Here is a 20,833-nt window from a genome sequence, read left to right on the forward strand (position 1 = left end):
GTAGAAATATACATGAAAAAACTATACTGAGAAGCCCAGTGATAGATATCTTCCAAATTAAAATAATACTGGCTAGGAACTTAATGAAGTGTGAAGCATTTTTACAACACCATGTTGAGTGAATTTAAAATTTGAAACTGGACAAAAAACATTGGAAAATTGTAGATCAAACTACTTTTTACTTCAAAAGACTCTACAATGTCCATTTGAGAGTTATAGTTCTAGCAATCCAGAACCAAAAGTTACTTGAACTGTATGATGCTCTCATGTCTCTTTTTTTTTGGGGGGGGGGGAAGACAGTCATAGGGCTTGAACTCTGCCTGGGAGGTGTCCCTGAGCTCTTAAAGTCAAGGCTACCACTTTACCCTTGAGCCAAGCCCCACTTCCCATTTTGTAGGAGTTAATTGGAGATAAGAGTCTCAGGTTCTTTTGTGCCCGGGCTGGCTTTGAACCATGATCCTCAGATCTCAGCCAGCTGAGTAGCTTTGGAGTTTGGACTGGTGGGTCTAGTATCTGGTCCTCTGATAATGTAGTAGAGAAGAGCAGAAGTACGACCAGGAAAAAAGACTTACTCAAGAAGAAAAATTGACAGCTTCAAGGAAAAATTAGTGCCAAGTACCACTAGATGAACACGCAATGAACACATTGTATAAATAGCCCTCCCCCACCATCTAGACAGTAATGAGACTGCCGGATAAATAATAGGAATCCCTATCAGAAAACTGCCAAGGTACTGTAATCTGTCCATAAATGTAGCAATTGCTGAGTATTAACCCAACACAAATTGGAGACCTGTTTTGTCACCTGAAATGCGAAGACAATGCAAAGTGAAATCATGGAAAAGAAATGCCACTTCCAGAGAGAGGTGAGCAGTGTTCAGGTCTTCTCATGGGGCTGTTCCAGATCATCCTCTATTATACAAGTTTTCCCTCCTTGTTTAGGACTACAAGAACATCAATCCGTACCTCTCTCTGTCATCTCTCTCTTCCAACATTTCTTACCAGGACCCACCAATAAAATAAAGACACTTAGAAAAATATCACTAAAGCCAGATTTATGTGTAAAGCACCCCTGTGATTCCTTTGGAGGCTGGGATTGGAAGATGGAGAGTTTCAGACCAGTCCCAACTACACAGTGAGTTCAAAGCCAACCTGGTCTATATAGTAAGTTTAAAGCTAAACTAAAGGAAACTATCTTCAAGAAAAGTGAGGTGAGGAGCTACGAGCCACTAGTCTTCTTTTAAAAAAGATGGTAAGAACATGTTTTTCCTGAAAAGACCTTAATTTTTCATTTGCCATTTTAGACCTCTGGTGGCATTCCTGCATAACAATCCACTTTCTAGCACTCTTGGGATCATCGCTCTCCACACACTACATACCTCTCCCAACTATGGACTTGAACATGGGCCATTTCTGAGTCAGGGTGATCCTGACAATGGACACTGTGGCTTAGAGGAGACATTTCACCCACAGCAGGAACTCAAGAGCTGTGCATACTCCCATTTTTTCTGTATCCTCAGCTACACGAGGAGCTTCTCAATACCTAGGAACATCCCATTCCTGGAACTCTACCTTCACTGACTCTTTGTTAATTAGGGTTACTTAAAGGTAACCGAGGCCTTCATCCATTAGTCAAGTACAAGTGATCTGAAGACTAGGAGAGGCCAGCTCTGGCTGACTGCACTACAACCATTACATTATATTGGGCCTGGTTAAGCTGAGGGCGAGCTCTGAAATGGCAAGTGACTGGTGCTCAAATTCCTCTGTGTTCTCACGGAAGAATCACGTGAGAGGAGTCTCTGGACCTGCTTGAGAAGTGGCTTTTCCTACCTGCCACATACTCTTCCCTGTCACTTCTTCAGGTTCCTGGAGTGAACGGGAAAAGATTTAAGTACTGGTCATTGTTTACTCTCTCCCTTTACTTACAAGAAGCTGATGAGAAGAGAGCAAATGTTCACTTAAGCTCTAGACAAAGCACTTCTGGGAAAACAAACGTTCCTTAATTTGTGCTTGAAAAGGACAATCCATCATAAAATTTATTAGAGCAAGAAATTGTTTGAAACCCAACGAAGGCATAGAAAACACTACAGGACAGAATTCTCAATGGTTGGACTAAATGACACCTTTGGAATCAACAAAGTAGTGGACCAGAATGCACTGTCAGACTATCTCATGATGTGATCTTTTCTGGCCTGAGCGTTCTCATCTGTAAATTACTATGCTAGACCAAACATTCCCTGAGGTGCTTCCCAGACCTGCTATGCCTCAGAATTGTCACCCAGCAACCTGGAATGTTCAGAACCTACTTTGTCAAAGCATACGAGGTTAATTTGCCCACACATGTTGATTCTCTGTGGGGAGATACAGAAGATTTTCTGCTTCTTCAGTCTCTTCTGGGCATACACAATGCCTATGGTCAGGGCAGCTGGGAGCACGGGAGGGACAGTCACGGTGAGGAGGATCAGGGCCATGTTCGCGGTATCTCTTGGAGGAATCTGGGGAGAAGAGGGACATAGGAACAGACCCATCCAGTATCTTAGGCTGGCACCTTCCTGCTGCCTCATAATACTATAGAAGGCCTAGGAGAGATCCTAGCTCAGAACTTGCCTGTTTTCTTGGGGGAGGTTGAGTACTCTCCGGGCTCTCAGAAGAAAACAAAAAATATATTTGAAGCTGGTAAAAAAAAAAAAAGTAACATCTAGCATCTCACAGCCAATCAAAAGTCTCCAATACCTATTGCAAGGAGCCTTCCTACCCTTTTCCGAGTCAAGTTTTCTCTCTACTCACCATACTTCCATGTACGCTCTGAGCTTAAGACACAAGGGAATGTCTTAGGTGATAACATTTCACTTAGCAGCTTAACTGACAGCTTCTAAAATCTTTCTCCCACACAGAGGCCTGCCAACTCCTTAGCACAGCAGCTAAGGGATGATGGACTAAGCATCTGTAAATTCCTTCCATTTGTCACTAATTTCAAAGCCCATTCCATACGTAGAGGGTCTGGGTAGATGAGGCATTCAGGACCCAGACTAAAGGAAACGAGAGCCAAGACTCTGCCAAGATCTCAGCGCGTTATTAGCTATAGGGAAGTCACTATTAAAGTTAGGTTGCTGTCACCACAGTGTTTGGTCAGCTACATTATTTAATTATTCTTTATAATGATGCTTTTTCCTACCATGCACACAGAATTCATCTTTGTCTAATCCTGAACCAGAGACCACCAACAAGGCCAGAGGTTCTGAACCACAGGAGATGAAGTCTGGAATTCACCCGCTGCTTGGTATGCATTAGATACTGGATTCTGCCAAGGAAACCGTCATTCTTTCTCCATGCCAAGGTTTACATTTCCGCTCCTCTTCTCCATGTTTCTGCTCCCCAAAGGAAGAAGGCAACCGCACAGTCTAGTGCAGTGGCCTTGACCTTCTGCCTAGCTCTTCCCAGGCTCTGTGTCATGTTCTACTCATGACAAAATGCATTTGCCTCCCTGCTTTCCCTCCCTTGTCCAAGAGGGACAGGAGGCTTATATCAAGTTGAAATGACTCTTCAGAGGTATCGTTTTAGAAAGAGCCTTGCCTAAAAATTATTGTGATTATCTTTGTCTAACACCATTCTCTCTCCCTCTCTCTTCTTCTCTCTCTGTCTGTCTCTGTCTGTCTATGTCTGTCTCTCTGTCTTCTCTCTCTCTCCCTCTCCCCCACTCCCCCTCCCTCTCTCTCCCCCCTCCCTCTCTATGTGGACACTGTGATTAGGCTATATATGTCTGAGCTCATATCTAGGCTTGAATGCTTTATTTAAAATTTTCTGTTCTTTCTGACCAAAGCACACTATTATGATTCCAGCATGACTTAGAAGCTACATGGTACATAAAAGAAGCACTTTCAGGACTAGAAAGGACCTCAGAGGTCATAGTAACAGCACATCTCTTCACTGGCCACCTACACCAGTGAAGAGAGAGGCTTCATCTACATGAAACCTGACACCCTCTAAATTTAGGGTAGCAGTGCTATAACAATAAGTATGTAATTTCATTTCAGACTCCAAATGAACAATCGCAGATTGCATAATATACTGATGATTTCCTGGGACATATTCAAGTAACTTTAGAAGAGTTCAGATCAGACTTGCCATTCACTGTCCACTTCAATCGGATCTGTGCCTGTCTTGTTGGACTTCTTTCTCAATTACTGATAGTTTCTGAAGACTCTTGTGTGTTTCTTTATGTTTTCCTCCCTCAAATTAGGGCATGTTTTCCTGTACTCTGTTCTGATTGAATCTGTCTTCCTCAATTTAACTAGGCTTTGGAAACATATTTCCTCTAAGATTACATGAGCTTATGTACCCTCCATTCCAAATCCAATGGTGGAAACAGCCAGAAAACTGTGCTTGACACTTCTCAGAACTGCTCTGTCCAAGATGACTGATTTGTTACTAATCCATACAGTTATTGAACTTAAATGAATTAAAATAGAATACAATGAAATGTTCATTGCTTAGTAATGATGCATGGCTAAGTGCTACCCTATTGGACAGTTTACCTATAGAATATTTCTACTGTCTATGAAAGCTTTGAGAGAACCTTAACAGAAAATAGAAGATCAAGGGTTATTCTTACCTAACCCTCATGAGTTAAGTCAAGCTCCTGAGAAAGCTGCATTAATAAAAAGGCTTACCATTACTTACCTCATTATACATGTATACACCTAGGCCATAGAAAAAGGCCACAACACCAAGGACAGCCAGGAACACCATGAACTTGAAGGCATCACTGTATAGTTTGAAGTTCAGAGGCCGAGGGTAGAGGATGGATCTCACCAAGTCTCCTTTTGCTGTATTATAACCTACATGGAGATGATCACAGAAGGGGAAAGTCTCTTAATCAAATTCTCCTCCAAGTCCAACATGGGTGGGCTATTGGAATATGGAATGAATGAAATAGAATGATTTTGAATTAACAGTATATTTGCCTTCTCTGAGGTAAATTTTCAGAGGAAATTGATTTCCCTCATTCTGTTTTAGTTCCTCTTGTTCTTGGGGTCAGTGTCTTGTGGGTAACTTCCCATCCTCCTCCCATGGGCTGAGAAAAATTAGACTAGGAAGTTGAAAGTAATGACTGAAGAAATGAGGTGTCCAGAGAAGGGAACTTTAGAGCAGGTGTGTCTCAAAAACAGCAAGATGAAAATAATTGCAAGTTAAGAAAAAAGCAAGCCTATGGATGCAAGCCAGGCTATGAGCATAGTTTTGTCTTTCAGAACATTTCATCTGTACTTAGTACTCATCAAATACAAGGATTTAACTAATAAGCAATGCAGGTAGAAATTGTGAAAACTTGTAATACAAAGGTCTGGTTAGAAAAGAGTATGGTTGTTATTACTAGGAGGTTGCAATTTGTAAAATCCTAAACAAAATTTCCCTAATCCAACTCTGCTTGCCACCAAACATGATCTCAGTTTATAAAAGTAGCACACACTAACCTGTCTGTAAAACAACAGCTCTGACAGGGCCCTGTCCAGAGGGCCTGACCTGAATCACTTCCGTTCCACAGAAAAGCACATGTTTCCGGTAGTCTTCTAGGCTGTGCGATTTCCAAGGCATGGTGTTCTCCGTATGGGGCAATGGTGTCTTCGTAACAGGAATACTTTCTCCTAAGGAAGATAGCACTTATTTCAGCTGCTTCTGTGAAAACTCTGATAATTATTTGGAACTAGTACTTGCCATTTTCAAGAAATCACACAACAGATCCATTAACCTCCAGTTACTGCTTGCCTTGCATCCATTTATCATTCATCCATTTGTTTTCTAACATTTTCTAAGTGTTCATTCTGTACTAGGAACTACTCTGGGTGCTGAAAGCACGGTAAACAAGACACACAAAGAAATCCTGTCCTCATAAAGCCAGGAAATCCAGGCTAGAAAATAGGAGGCTTCTTACACCCTACTAGGTGAATCCTGTCTTTTGCTGAAAATACTTATGCTTTTTCTCTTACCACTATTAAATAAAGCCCAGACTCTTTTCATTATTTCTTAAATAAGTATTTATACAAAGGGGTTTCACTTTCACAAGTCAGGCTATGAGTATAATGCAACTTGATCAATATCACCTGTTGCATCATTCCCCTTCACCTTTCCCCATTTCATCATACACCTAAACCCAAACTCTTTTTAGATAGGCCATTCCAGCTAAACCAGGACCCGACACTCCTGTGTTATGATTCCCAATCCTGTTGCTATCAGTTCTCTTCTTTTCCCTGGTGTCTGTAGGACAGAATATTTAAGGTACAAAGAAAATTAGCTAGGTGTCCAAAAAAGATAAATGTCACAGACAAAATAAAATATGTTAATAACACTTCTGGCTCAAAGATTCAAACACCACTAGAATGAATTTAAAATTCCATCACTTTCCTACTAAATGTTCAATTAGAGACATATTATATCACCTTTCTAATTTGGAAATAGTACTATATTGATTATGGTTTCACAGTTATATAGCTGTAGTTCTATAATAACTGTATAGGGGCTTTAACATATGTAACTTTTTATACTTATCATTTTTCCTTAATGATATATGGTAGGTTTAAAATACATATTTTTGCAGAATTGCATGGATGAATTAAATAAAAGCAATTACCAAGATCTTTCTATTATTGTTTTCTCAACACTAGTTTCTTACCATAGTATATTTTTTACAATGGAAGATAGAAGAAGCTATAAAATTTTTATTAGTACTTTTGAATATTACTCAGGAAATTCCTTTAGCCAGGCATTATCTCTGTACCATTTTCTCTAAAACAATTATAATACTCATTTGTTGTGTGGGCTTACCAACCGAACTTTAATGATCTTGTAAAACAGGGATAGAACCTTTTGACAAATCTTCAAATCATCATACCACATTGCTTTAGGAATCAGCCTGTGTTATGGGTAGAGACAGGGAACTATAAAGGTTTTTCTGCCTTGGCATCAAATATATTAGTTTCTAATCTACTCCTTGCCTGGCACAATATTAATGGACACTTTTCTGAACACAGTCAATGACAATGGAGACAGACAGATGTTGATCAATCACAGATGAAAGTCATCAGGAGATAATGTCCCAGAGACCATGGTCAAATCAGATAATGTTACAGAAAGATAGTTTGCAAGTCTCTTTAATACAGTTTACAAAAGAAATCTCATACTTCAGATCTACTCGGGATCCCCCAAAAGGATGGCTTTACCTAAACAAGACTGGGGTTGAAGGAGGCGAGGCTACTTTACAGGGAAGTACTGTCAACACTCATTGTCAACTGCAGAGCTGTCTCTTGGGACCAAAAGACCCTTTCTACTGCCAGATGGAGATTCTCTCTCTTGTCCCCAAGGAGCTAGCTGCATCTGCATGGTGACAGTATTTGAAAAGCCCTGTTCTTATTTACATTTCTTCTTCAAGGCAAAAAAGGCAAGGAAGGCAGAGAGGAAACATTCTGTCTGCTGATTGTAAGCTTGTCTGACTGGGTATGAACATGGACAATTTGCCAAGGGGAATGTCTATATTCTAGCTCAGCTGACTATTTCCTGAACACAGGAATCTAGTAATTTAATAAGAAAAAGGATGGGGAATAGAATTGTGGCCATCTCAAAGAACATAGCAAGCAAGCTAAAGAGAAAACTCACAGAGTTGGAGAAGATCTTCACTTACCATACAACAGACAAAAGGCCTCATATCTAAAATATATCAACAGCTAAAAAATTGAATCAATCCAAAACTAATCTCCAAAGAAACAACCATCCCAATAAAAAATGGGCCAAAGGCTTAAACAGAGTCTTCTCTGAAGAAAAAATAAGAATGGCCAATGACACATGAAGAAATGCTAGACATCTCTGGTCATAAAAGAAATGCAAATCAAAACAATGCTAAGATTCCACCTCACTCTAGTTAGAATGGCCATTATCAAGAAATCTAATAACAATGGATGCTGGAGGGGATGTGGCCAGGAGGGATCACTACTACACTGTTGATGGGAGTGCAAACTCATTCAACCACTATAGAAAGCAGTATGGCAGTTCCTCAAAAGACCAAACATAGAGCTCCCTTATAACCCAACAATTCTACTACTTGGCATTTACCTAATTGTCCAGAAACAAGGACATACTAAATCCACTAGCACAACGATGTTCATTGCAGCACTATTTGCCATAGCAAAGATATGGAACCAACCCAGATGCCCCTTAATTGATGAGTGGATCAACAAGATGTGGTATTTATACACAATGTAATTCTATGCTGCTGTCAGAATGACATTGCCCCATTTGTAAGGAAATGGAAAGACTTGGAAAAAAATCATATTAAGTGAAGTAAGCCAGACTCAAAGGTACATAGGCTCAATGGTTTCCCTCATTAGTCATAATCAGTAGAAACCTTGGGGTCTCCTGGCAGAGATTTACAATAGAGCAAAACCTAGATACATAAGGCCATAAAGTATGGCACTAAATGAAAGGACCTCCAGGATATAGAAACAAAAGGCACATAATGAGTGATTGTTGTCCTTAATGTAATATGTTATCTCACATCTCTTTTGCTGTCCCTTGGTTATATGATATGGTTACAGTATTTTACCTTGTTATCTGATATATTGTATATATTCTTGTTTGGTTATTTGAAATAGGATAGGGAAGGAAGTAAAACAATATTTGGGGCAGGGTGGGGGGAGGGAAATGGGGACCAAGACATGAGAAAGGGTATCAATGTTTGTGAAGTAATGCACCTTCTCTCTGGTGAATATAATGTAACCCTTCTATTAATTACAATAAAAATAAATGGACAAAAAAAGAATTGTGACCATCTGAAAGCCAACTCTCTCCTCCAGAATTCTCTCCTAAAAGAATGAGGAGGCACTGGTCATAAGCCTATTCTCTAGGCACAAAATGTTCAGGTCTTAATATTTTCTTTTCTTCATAAAAGGCAATTCTTTTGAGGTATGGTGACTCAAGCTTTTAAATCTAACGCTCAGGAGTCTGAAACGGGAGAATCACATGTTCTAGACTAGCCTATACTCTATAGTGTAGAGCCCCTATCTCAAATACAAAACAAAACACACATAATTATTGGAAGTCTATATCATGTGTTTACTGTCATTTTCTCTTTCCCCACTAAATATTAGCTCTACATAGGCAAAACTCACTTCTGCCTCTTCAGGACAGTAGCCTTAGCAGACTATATCTTAACAAGCAATTGTGAGGTGAGTAAATGAATATATTAACAAGTGAATCCAGATCTCCAATTCATCACTTTTGAACTGTGATACCAAAAGCAAATTATTAACCAGCTATGGGTTGAGAGTTACTAACTTTAATAAAGCTGCAGGTTGAATGAGATAGCATTTTAAAATATTAGCAGCAATATTTATGCATATGAAAGGTCAAAAACTGAATTATTGCTCTAAGGGAAATTTTTAAAAATATTTTTATTGTTATTGCAGAGGTGATATACAGAGGGCTTACAGTTATGTAAGTCATCTAATGAGTACATTTCTTTCTGAACCATATAACTCCTCCTAGGTCTCATTTATTCCAAGGGAAAATTTTGAAATATTATTACCTTCTCCTTCCATAAGGTTGTAGCACTCAGGTTGCCTCTCTTTACAGGTAGATAGGCTCATACAGCTTTGTAGCCTCAGGGTAAGGTAGGAGTAGCAGGAGGAAGATCTACACTAGACCATAAATCCCTCCTCAATTTCCCATACTACCTAGGGAAGCCAGGCAAGGATCAGAGAACTGCTAACTGATGGGAATAAATTAGACTAAATCAGGATTGGCATACTGAACAGTTTCAAAAGTGCCAAAAATAAAGCCAGGTGCCAGTGGCTCCTGAATATGACCCTAGCTACTCAAGGGGCTGAGATCTGAGCATCATTGTTTGAACTCAGCCTTGGCAGGACATTCTGTGAGACTCCAAATTAATCATCCAAAGTGCCATCATGATCTGTGGCTCAAGTGGCAAAGCACTAGCCTTAAGGACAAAAGCTCAGCGATAGTGCCCAGGTCTTGAGTTTAAACACTAGGACCAGCACACACACACAAACACACACACACACACACACACACACACACACACACAGAGAGAGAGAGAGACTAAGTAAATAATTTTCAAATGTCCAAATAAAAAGTTAATAGCAACTTAAAGTTGAACTTTAGACATAGCTGAATTTATTGCTATAGATTTAGGCAGAGAAGAGGAGAAGGCGGAAGTCCCACGTGGGTAAGGACACTAGGTAGAGAGTAAATGGGGAAGGACGGGGTGGGGGAGGCAGAAGCATCCTTAGAATCATCTTTCTCTCCTATAAGGTTCTTTGTGTTTGTGAGCCCATGCCAGTCTCTAGTCCCACTTCTCCTTTGCTGGCTAAGCAGCCTGGTCTCTCTCCACCTCAATTCCTTCTTTGTCAAGTGGTATTTTAATAACAGATCATCTAATTTGCTTCATGCCATAAGTGAATGAGATGTACACATTACTTATATAATAGAACTTGCTGTAGAAATACTAGTTCTTGCTGTACTTACTGCTATATAAACTGTTTATTTTGTAGATGTGTGTGTGTGTGTGTGTGTGTGTGTGTGTGTGTGTGTGTATGTGTGTATCTGAGTCATATTTGTGGACAAACACCCAGGACTATCTTTTTGGTTTCAAGAAGTTAACTCTTAATCTTCTGAACTGTTCACAGTCCTTCTCCTAAATATGTAAGGAGACTGTGCATGTGTGCGGGGCATGCAGGGACTTGAATGATTTTGAAGAAACCAATTTTACATCTCTCTCTGTAAAACTGGCTTTTATTTTGCAGTACTTAGGCTACATGGATGTTAATGTGGGTGACTTTTTCCAGAAGTGGACTTTAGGAAAAGCCACTTACCAGGAATGGTCATGGAGGTTCATTTTGAACATTTTGTCAAATAGCAACGTTGTCTAGCAGCTATAATTTTCTAGAACTCTTCAAGTTCCTGAAAATTAAGGCAAGTTCAATAGCTCCAGTCTGTGAGAAGAGCAAGAGCAGATTTGAGGCAGAGCCTTTCTTCTTGGCCTGCCTGTGTTTGCACCCTTCTGCCTGTCAATCTGCTGGGAGATGAGGGACACTGCAGCATTTGAGTGAGGACAGTGTTCCTTGAGCCTGGTGATTGTCTATTGGTTGCTATGGCAATGTGCTGGCTAAAAGATATGATCAGTATGTAAATCCTCATTGCAATCATTATAAGGAAGTTAGAGTCTAGTGCATTAAAGAGGTATTTTGTAATTATACAAACATTTATATTTACTGCATTTTTGGTCTCAATTTTAGGTTAAGCACACCTCTTTTTTATTTTGTTTTCTACTTATGCTGAACAGCTTAGAAGCAGATAATAAATTTCCATTATATTGAGGTTATGTTGAAGATTTTTATGTCCTTCTCCCCCAACCCTCCATGTTTATAACACTTAGAAAACCTTAACAAATGTGTAAGCAGATAAATAGTTTTGATTTTTGTGTTGCTACATAATCTCTTTTATATGCTGCACTTTGTGTTTTATATAACCTAAAGGATATTTTATAAATAGTACCTTCCCAGTTACATAAATACAAGTAGACTTAAAGAAAACTTCAAATGAAAAGTAGTACCACTTGGACTGAAACTAGAAGCCCCATTTTCTGCACAGTGAAATCGATTAGATGCCCGAATCTAAACCAAACAGAATTCTGATTCTGCCTTTTTTTCCCCTAAGATTCAACTCAACTTTTTGAGTGAAACCAAGGGCTGAGTGATTTTTCATCCATTGGATATAGGACTAGATGAAACTATATTCTTCTGACTGACTGACTGAGGGCTGTTGATTTTTAGGTTGAATTTTGTTTGAGCAGGGATATAAATCATCCTCTCAGATGATCGAGCTTCTTTCATTCATCACCGAGGGTAGTACTAAGGATTTCTTCTAGTTCTGTGTTGATTGTGGCTTAATCTGTATTAATATTGCCTGCCTGTATAAGCTATGTCTCTAGTTGAATGAAAAGTCTGGATTCATTTCCCTCATCTGTCCTTCAGTACGTAGCATGGGGCCTGGTATAAAGTTGGTAAGTGTATGTTGATCTGACTTCCCAACCACTGACCTAACGTTAGGCAGGGAAGAGGGAACTATTGTAACCGCCTACCCGTGAGCATGCCTTCATTCATTACACAGCTCCCATCAATCAGAACAGCATCACATGGCATTTGAAACTTCCCTGGAAGAATAAGAATGTCGCCAGGAACCAAAAGACGAGATTCCAGTTCCTGCAAACCTACAAAACAATGAAGTTTCAATGACTCACTGACATTTACTGAAGAATTAAAATGACTAAGAACTTTCATTAACCTGTTTGCCTGCTCAAGCCCACTCAACTGAAATCTTCAAGACCATCAGGATTCAGGAACTGATTCATAGGACATAGCAGGGAGGTAACAGCTGCAAGATCTTATTTTGATCCTACTACCTGGTCAGTGCAATAGCCAAGGGCCTTGCTCAATAAAGTTGTGCCATCCTAGTGTTATGTGCTCATAGTCTGTGTTCCTAATCTGCTATGGCATACTGTGTCTCTAAGATAAATTGTCCAAAGAGTTTCTGCGGCCTTGCAGAGCCATTGTTGTTGTTGTTGCACTGAGTTGTCTTTTTAAAATATATACATCGTTATTGTTAGTGTAAAGGTGTGTGCAAAGGACTTACAGTTATGTAAGTCAAGTCATGAGTACCTTTCTTTTTGTGTGTCCCCGCTTTACTCACTCTTTCTCAGTTTTACCCTCCTGAACCCGCCCAAGTTGTGTAGTTCATTTTCAGCATTGTGTCTAGTGAATATCACTACTGCATTTATTCACCCTTGGTCCCACACTTTCTGTGTCACCCTTAGCCTCCAGAAACAGATCAACATAGTTACTGAAACTTTGTGATCTGCTCCTGGTAATAGTTAGATGCATGAAATATGGATGGTAGAGGGGATTGGCAATAATCTACATATTGGGTAGGAATGGTTTAATCGGGGGTGGGATGAGGGTGAGGTGAGCCAGTGGCCCCGGGTATGAAGTTGAATAAGGACCCTATTACTGTAGGGTCCCTATTACTGAAGAGCATTGGAATGCTCTTCCTCCTTAGATTTTGTGTCGTGTTTGTCTCACCCTAGTGCTGGCCATGGGTATTGTCTTAGCTACTCAGGAGGCTGAGACCTGAGAATCATCATTCCAAGCCAGGATGAGCAGATAAAAACTCCACACTCTCTATCTCCCATTAGCCAGTAGAAATCCAAAATTGGAGGCATGGCTCAAATGGTAGCATGCCATCTGTGATTGCAAAAGCCATAAGAACACAAGGCCCTGAATTCAAGCTGTAAAACCAAACACACAACAAATAAGGAGAGTCTAACTCTCTTAATAACAGAGAGAAATGAAACAGACTCCATCCTGAAACAGTGTATGCTGAAAAGCAAATGTATCACTTACCTTTGTCTTTTACAAAGACAGTAACCTGGACTTTGTTGTGATCCTCCACTAGGTTGTGCAGATTTACTGATTGCTACAAATGGAAAATCAGACAGTACATATCAGGAAGTCCCCATCCTGAAAACCACACAGCCTAAGACTTCCCAAGCTCACTTGTGAGAAAGCCAGACACCTGACCTGCCATGTGCAGAAGCAATCACATTAATTGGTTTAATATCGCTTTACTCCTAGAAAAAAGAATACACAGCCTGTCCTCAGAACTTAAGCCAAGGGCCCAAGGCTTCACTGCCTAAGGCTACATGTGTGGACTGAGGAAGAAGAGGGAGGCAGGGTAATGACTGCCTTCCCAGTTCCCAGTCCAGAAGCCACAAAGCTCCAGTGAATCTGTAAATGCCTCACACTCAGAGGAGCCACTGGAGGTTTAAGCTGTGCCTTGACTGCACGTAGACAGACATCCCCTGTTATGCACTGTGTATCTCTGTGCTGGCAGAGTTGCAGATGGAAATGCTGCTGCTAGGTCTTGAGTCCTGGTGCTGCCATTTCTGACTTAACCCGTTTAACCCTCTTCGGGTTCCTGTGTAAAGGATGATGATAAAAGTAGAGCTAATTTATAAAAGTTAATTTGCATTATGTGTTGTGCACTGTATAAGTATACACTTGGAAAGACCATGTTTTAGACATTGACTGGCAAAACTTACTGGGGACAGAATTTACTGAGACATGCATTTGTAAGACAGAGAAAAGACAAGGGGACTAAGAAAGTGATGGAGGAGCATCTCCTATGAGAACCCAGGAGACAGGAAGACAGAGAAAAGAGGGGATTTCATGTACACACTTCTGCTGACATCCTGAGACATTGTGGCACTGGGTCACCCAGGGCAGGGCAGTGGCTGAGGAAGTCATTGGATGTCAGTGATATGGATACTTCTAAAAAGAAGTTGTAAATACTGCCAATAGTACTATACTACAGGTTAACTTAACTACAATGTGTTTTCCTTTCAGGTGCAAAGTCACTTAGATCTGTTCTGAGGATGATTTTTACAAATGTCATCATGGGGTTAAGATTAGCTTTGCTTACAATTACTCAACTTTCTCTAAGAGATTCAGTGTTAAGATTTATAGGGAATTATTTATTTGTTTTTTTACTACTTACTGCAGTTCTGTGTGAAAAGCTACAACCTCACTAACTTGGATCAGTTGAGTGGAAAAAGTTATATCACTGATGGATAGCAATGAATATAATGAATATGTGCTCATGAATAGGGATTCATTGTTCTGAGGTGGCTTTCTAAGGCTTGGCTGCAATCTGCATGTAAATGAGGGGTTACAGAGAGAAAGTCAGCTGAGAATCTGTGAAGAAAACAGAAGTCAATCAGGACTCCTGAACTGTAAGTCTGGCCTACCTACTAGCCAGTGATGTGTAGTATATAAAACTTTTCACCTTATAAGTCATTCCCTTTGTAAAGCAATATCATTGAATCTGATTGATTTCAAGTTACCTTCAAGCTCTAAAATGATCTGATAATGATTTATTTTGTATCAGCGATTTCTCCAAAATCCTTGAGGCTCCATAAAGAAATACACAAGGTAAAGAAATGACTCAAATTATTTTTTTTATAATTTAATCAAACAGATTCTATGTGCTGAAAAGTATTGTCAGCACTACTAGTTAATTTTTTAAATCTTGGAAATAATTTTAGAATGGCAGTGATATAAAAGCAAAACCAGAGAAACTAGGGGTTGGAAATGTCAAAGTAACTTGCCCACAATCATGTACCTATTAAGAATTGAGACTGATAAAATCAGGCTCATCTAACTATTTTCTGTTGAGACTCCTACTGCTTGAAATTAGCTTTCTCCCCCCCTTTTAGAAGATAAATATCCTTCCTTGTAAATTTCTTCAAGTTATTTTCTTGCTCAGTAATTCTTTCAATCAATGCAAGGATAACTTCAGCCTCGCTTAAGAAGATGATAATCAACATATTTGGAAGTGGTGAAGGATGAGTTAATAGTCCTTGACTGTAATTCTCAAACCTCATTATGCCGTAAAGCTGGATTTGTTTATCAGACTTAGCATTCTGCGTAGCCTGCTATGCTGTTACTTGGACTATTCCCTAGAATATACAGCCCAGCTTTCTACGAGCAGACTCTTTCTCATAAAGCCCTGCTTAAATGTCATCTCTATCCCCTAACTTCCCTCAATCCCAAGAAGAATGCATGGCTCTGCTCCCTCTGCTTCTGTATTGATAGATCATAAGACAACTGCCTGTCATCAAGATTCTCCTGCATGGCTGGCGGGACTCAGGACAAAGAGATCTATGTGGCTCTACAGTCTATCACATAGTAGGCTCTCTATGAAGATGTATTTAATAAAACTGAATGATTTTACTTCTCCCAACTACAGTGGAGTGGGATGTTAGCATCCTCAGTGCTGATGTACTCAGAAACTCTATGTGCTTCGGTTTCTATGACAACCAGCCAGCCAGGAAAAGGCAAGTGTTGGGAGGCTTGCTATGATTGCAAAGCCCGTTGCCTGATTTTCATTAGGCCCCCTCTGGTTTTTCTAGTCCCTCTTCAGTGGGATCAGTATCCGTTTCTGAGATTCATTTGCATATCATTATTATTCGGCATCTGTTGCTGACAGTCTTTGTGTTTGCTGTGGATGGATGTCCTCCAGAGATGAGTAGGGAGGGAATTTCACTCATGACTGAAGACAACGCCCTAGGGGCCAGGAACTCTCAGTATTGGTGATCTTTTTAGTACCCCACCTTCCCCCCTCCACATACCTCATGCTCAGAAATGAGTGGGGGAAACATGGTTCAAAGCAAAAACAACTGAAGATGAAATTTTTCATCCAGAACTTTTTGAGCTAATGGACTGTACCCAGAGTTTTTTTGACTTAGGTAAGATAGGTAGATTAATGCAGAATGATTTGGGGCTAGAGTAGCATGTGTAGGCAGGAAGATATCTTCTTATAATTCTGCAAAAATCCTAATAGTTCCCCATATCACAATTTGCAAAAGCTTGTATTTGGGCTGGAATGTGGCTTAGCGGTAGAGTGCTTGTCTGGCATGCGTGAAACCCAGGTTTCCATTTCTCAGTGCCACATAAACAGAAAAAGCCACATGTAGTGCTGTGGTTCACGTAATGGAGTGCTACTAGCCTTGAGCAAAAGAGGATTAGAGACAGTGCCTAAGACCTGAGTTCAAGCCCCAAGTTTGGTTAAAAACAAAAAACAAAAACAAAAAAACAAGTCTGTGTTTATTTAGCTAAAATTTTAATTCAGTGAAACAATGGGTACAACTCAATACACTGATTTGGAGATGGCAATAGATGTTCCTTCCTGCATTCCTGCCAACTGCCTCTCTGTAACAATAAAGTCCATGGGACCATTGGAGAAAGTGCGAAGTACTTGGTTTGGAGTTAGGAATCCTGAGGCTAAAGTCACAGCTCCTGGTAATTGGGTAGATGGGAGGAAGTCATTTCCACTCCCTGGCCCTCCATGGAAGGAGAACAGTGATCTGGCCCTCAGTTTAGACTTATTGTATAGGCATATGTATATGGGGGACCTATTGCAAGGTACAAAGTGCTGAAAAATGTACTGATTTTGAGGGCTTTCAGTTTAAACTGCAAAGATACAGTTTCAGGAAACAAGCTCTTTTTGTATAGCTTTACCAGATGTCTTACATGTTGAGTCATAAAGCTTTTAAAACAAACACCAGCTGCTAATGAGATTAGTGTTTGTCTTCTAATTCCTTTTCTTCTTTCAAAGGAAATTTTCTGCAGCCCTGCCAACAAACCTGAAGTTTCCATGTTATTCACTGATTTTAGCAAATGGAATTTATGGATTCTAGTACGATGTAGAACCTAAGTGTTTAAATTCTATTAAGGATTTTAAAATAAATATTCAGTAAATTATAGATTGTAAAAATATGCGTAATCTATCCTTGAACAGGGAGACCCTAAAATGCAAAACAGGAAGCACCCAAACCATAAAGGAAACACATTTGACTTGATATAACTTTTAATGTATGGCAAAAGTAAAAAAATCAAAGGGAAAATAGATTAGAAATAAAAAAATGCCACATGTGTGCTATATATAAAGAACCCATCAATATAAAGATAAATGCTAAAACTGAAAATGTGTCTACTTTTATTAGTAATCAAGGATGTGTATATTGAAACAACTGTTTTGATAACCTCATTGAAACTAAAGAAACTTAAATATCAGTACATAAACTCATTGCTACTGAGAATCTGGGAAAATTGGTAAACTGTATGCTGCTGATAGAATTATTTCCTTTGGAAGAAATTATTTGGCAATGTCTTTTAAAATTCAAATTATACCCATTGTTTGATCTAGTAGCCTGTATTTTGGATGGCAAGTTAAAAGTACAAAAATCCATACATAAGCAGATGGTTATGCTGTAGTTACGTTTAATTTGACATTATTTGCACTGGCAAAACTGGGGGACAGTTATCTTACTTTCCTATCAATAATGGAATGCTTAAATTAACTAGGATATATCATTAAATTTTGTGCCATTATTTTTCATATAATTTAAAATTATTCTCTTACTAGGCATACACCTATATAGAGGTGTACATACATATACATCTATACATACACACATACATATATATATATATGAATGCATCCAGCAGTAGGTTACTACACAGTAAGATCCTATTTAAATTTAAAAATATGTAAGTGTTCAAAAAGTCTTGTATTATATTGAATCTAAAAGATTAATAAAAAGAAGAATGAAAGAGATGTTTAGGTATTTATAGTATTAATAAATAAAGAAGTATATCTGGGATGTTGGTATTTGACTGTTATTCTCTCTAACAATATTTCGTACAATTATAGAATACATAGCAATCATTGCTACGAAACTAGTAAAAGTGCAGACTCTTGTTGTTACCCTGAATATTTTGACTTAATAGGTTACAGTACAGACTTTTCAAATAATTTTCTTGCTGTACTACTGCTCAATAACATCAGAGCTTTCTACAACTCTTCCCTTCACTTCCACTCAAGGATAGCTGCATTTCTTTCTTCTGGGTCTTCTTAAAGAAAGGTATACTGGGATCTAGAGGAATAGCTCAGAGGTCAAGAGTTTGCCTAGCATGCACAAGGTCCTAGGTTTCACTATTTTTTTTTTTTTGCCAGTCCTGGGCTTGAGCTCAGGGCCTGAGCCCTGTCCTTGGACTTTCTCAAGGCTAGAACTCTACGACTTGAGCCTCAGCACTGCTTCCGGCTTTTTCTATATAGATGGTACCAAGGAATAGAACCTGGGTCTTCGTGCATGCTAGGCAAGCACTTTAACCACTAGGCCAAATTCCCGGTGGTTTCACTATTTTTTTGGTATATCCTGGGTTTCACTTTTTAAGGTATAACTAAATTCCAAATGAAATAAAAGACATCATAAATCAGTCCTAAGAGAAAGACTGATGTTTGTCAGAAACATTAAGATGGAGTATATGTAGAATAAAGTACATTTGTCAGGGGAAATGTGCTGTAGACTCTTGTATCTTGATGAATATGCATAGTTCAGCTCCCTCTTGCTGTACCTTCTTCTAAGTACAATGGTCACTGTGTATCCTTCCCCAGCATCCAGCTTTCCCAACATTCTCAGACACTGCCTTAGGAGTCCTTCTCAAACTAAATTCAAAGAAGCTTTCCTCTAACCTTAGAGTTTTCAAAGACATTTAAGCCTATCAGATATTTCCATGACCTCCTCCAGAGATCTCACATTTGCTAAACCCTTATTTTTTGCTTTATGACTCAAGTTTGGCAAAGCAATTTATTGCTGTTAGTGGAAATTCTATAGGATTTCAGCTCTTACCTTTCGCAAATCATACACACTTAGAACAATGGAGATAAAGTTCAAAATGATGATGGCCACTGAGTATTCTATGTAGCCCTGAGACAACCACAAAGTCAGGGTGAAGGCTTGGAACAAATAGAATGGATTTAAAACCTGCAAGTGCAAAAAATAAATCATGTATTCAGACTTTGGTAACAATGGAGATGATATTATTTCTTCATAGAACTTTATTTATTTATTATTTTGCTAGTCCTGGAGCTTGAACTCAGGGCCTGGGCACTGTCCTTGAGCTTTCTCACAGCTAGTGCTTTACCACTTGAGCCATAGTACCACGTCTTCATAGAACTTTTACTCATTTTTAAAAACATATAAGAACCTCTGATATGTAAAAATGAACATACAGGGTATAATAGAAAAATAGTAAATTTATTTTAAGTGTTTAAATCATACTCACAAATTGATAAATTTTATTTGTTTTGGATTTCCAAAAATATTTCACAAGTCACAAAACCCAACAGTATTTTCCTGCTCTTAAACATATTTACCCACAATGGAGAAGAAACATGATCCAGTCTCTTTTCAAAGTGAACTTTTATTTTGAACAGTTTCATTTTTCATGCAATTTCATGCTTCAGACATAGCAAAGATAACCAACAAAAATGAAGGACTCTGGTGGTTTCAAAATAACACAAACTTTATATAATAAACTGTAACAAGATTGTCTGCCAGTCAATGGAGTTTGCATGCCCTTCCTTTGAACAGGGTGAGTTCCTAAAGATTAGTATCTTTAATGAATGGGGCATTGCCTCCCTAGCAAGTTCAGAATATTGAAGTCAAACCAAAGTGCAGCCAAAAACTGATTAGTTAATTAGAAATCATCAGTGTCTTGCTCAAGACTTCAGGGAAAAGCCTGGGCAGAAGGCCTAACAACCCAAAAGCTAATCAGCCATGCATATAAGCTTTTGGTTTCTTGCTAATACTTTGAACTTTTCTATTCCTTACATGCTCTATTTTGGTTCTATTAGCTCCAGTATGAATAGCTACAGCAAAGGGAACAATTCTGAGGAGTTAGAGAAAGATCCCTTGATATACAAACAGTAAAAATTGAACATAGCAATGACTTTTTTTTTTCTTTGAGAAATGTCTTTGTGACTTTATAAATTAGATAAAATACTGCAACACTAGTAATTTTCTTACTTCTGCTTTCTGAAATGCCCTAATATATTAAATAACATTCTATTTTTGATCTCAAAATAAACTATTACCTGGTTATTGAGTTAGTTGACTGCACCTTAAGGGTTTCTTAAACTCTTAGACACATAGTTGACTGTACCTTAAGCGTTTGTCAAACTCTTAGACACATACTATTCATTAAATGAAGCTTTTGTGCTGCTGGCTCCCACCTAATATTCTAGCTATTTGGATGGCTGAGATCTGAGAACTGTGGTTCAAAGCCAGCCTAGCCAAAAAGGCCTGTGAGACTCTCATGTCTAATTAATCACCAGGATACAGAAATGTATATATGTATGGCTCAAGTGGT

General features: G+C 38.9%; 1 protein-coding gene across 1 annotated transcript in view; it reads right to left on the reverse strand.

The window, feature by feature from the left end:
- Atp13a5 (ATPase 13A5) overlaps positions 1 to 20,833 on the reverse strand; it is a 100,175-nt gene that overhangs the window by 47,728 nt on the left and 31,614 nt on the right. The window contains exons 7-12 of the mRNA XM_090343984.1: positions 19,312 to 19,446; positions 13,463 to 13,535; positions 12,145 to 12,273; positions 5,471 to 5,641; positions 4,680 to 4,837; positions 2,306 to 2,494 (exon numbers count right to left, since the gene is read on the reverse strand). Coding sequence (XP_090200110.1) covers positions 2,306 to 2,494; positions 4,680 to 4,837; positions 5,471 to 5,641; positions 12,145 to 12,273; positions 13,463 to 13,535; positions 19,312 to 19,446 — 855 coding nt within the window. The remainder of the gene's footprint in view (positions 1 to 2,305; positions 2,495 to 4,679; positions 4,838 to 5,470; positions 5,642 to 12,144; positions 12,274 to 13,462; positions 13,536 to 19,311; positions 19,447 to 20,833) is intronic.

The sequence above is a fragment of the Megascapheus bottae genome, chromosome 1 (assembly GCF_031878675.1).
Source record: "Megascapheus bottae isolate mThoBot1 chromosome 1, mThoBot2.hap1, whole genome shotgun sequence".
Classification (NCBI taxonomy): domain Eukaryota; kingdom Metazoa; phylum Chordata; class Mammalia; order Rodentia; family Geomyidae; genus Megascapheus; species Megascapheus bottae.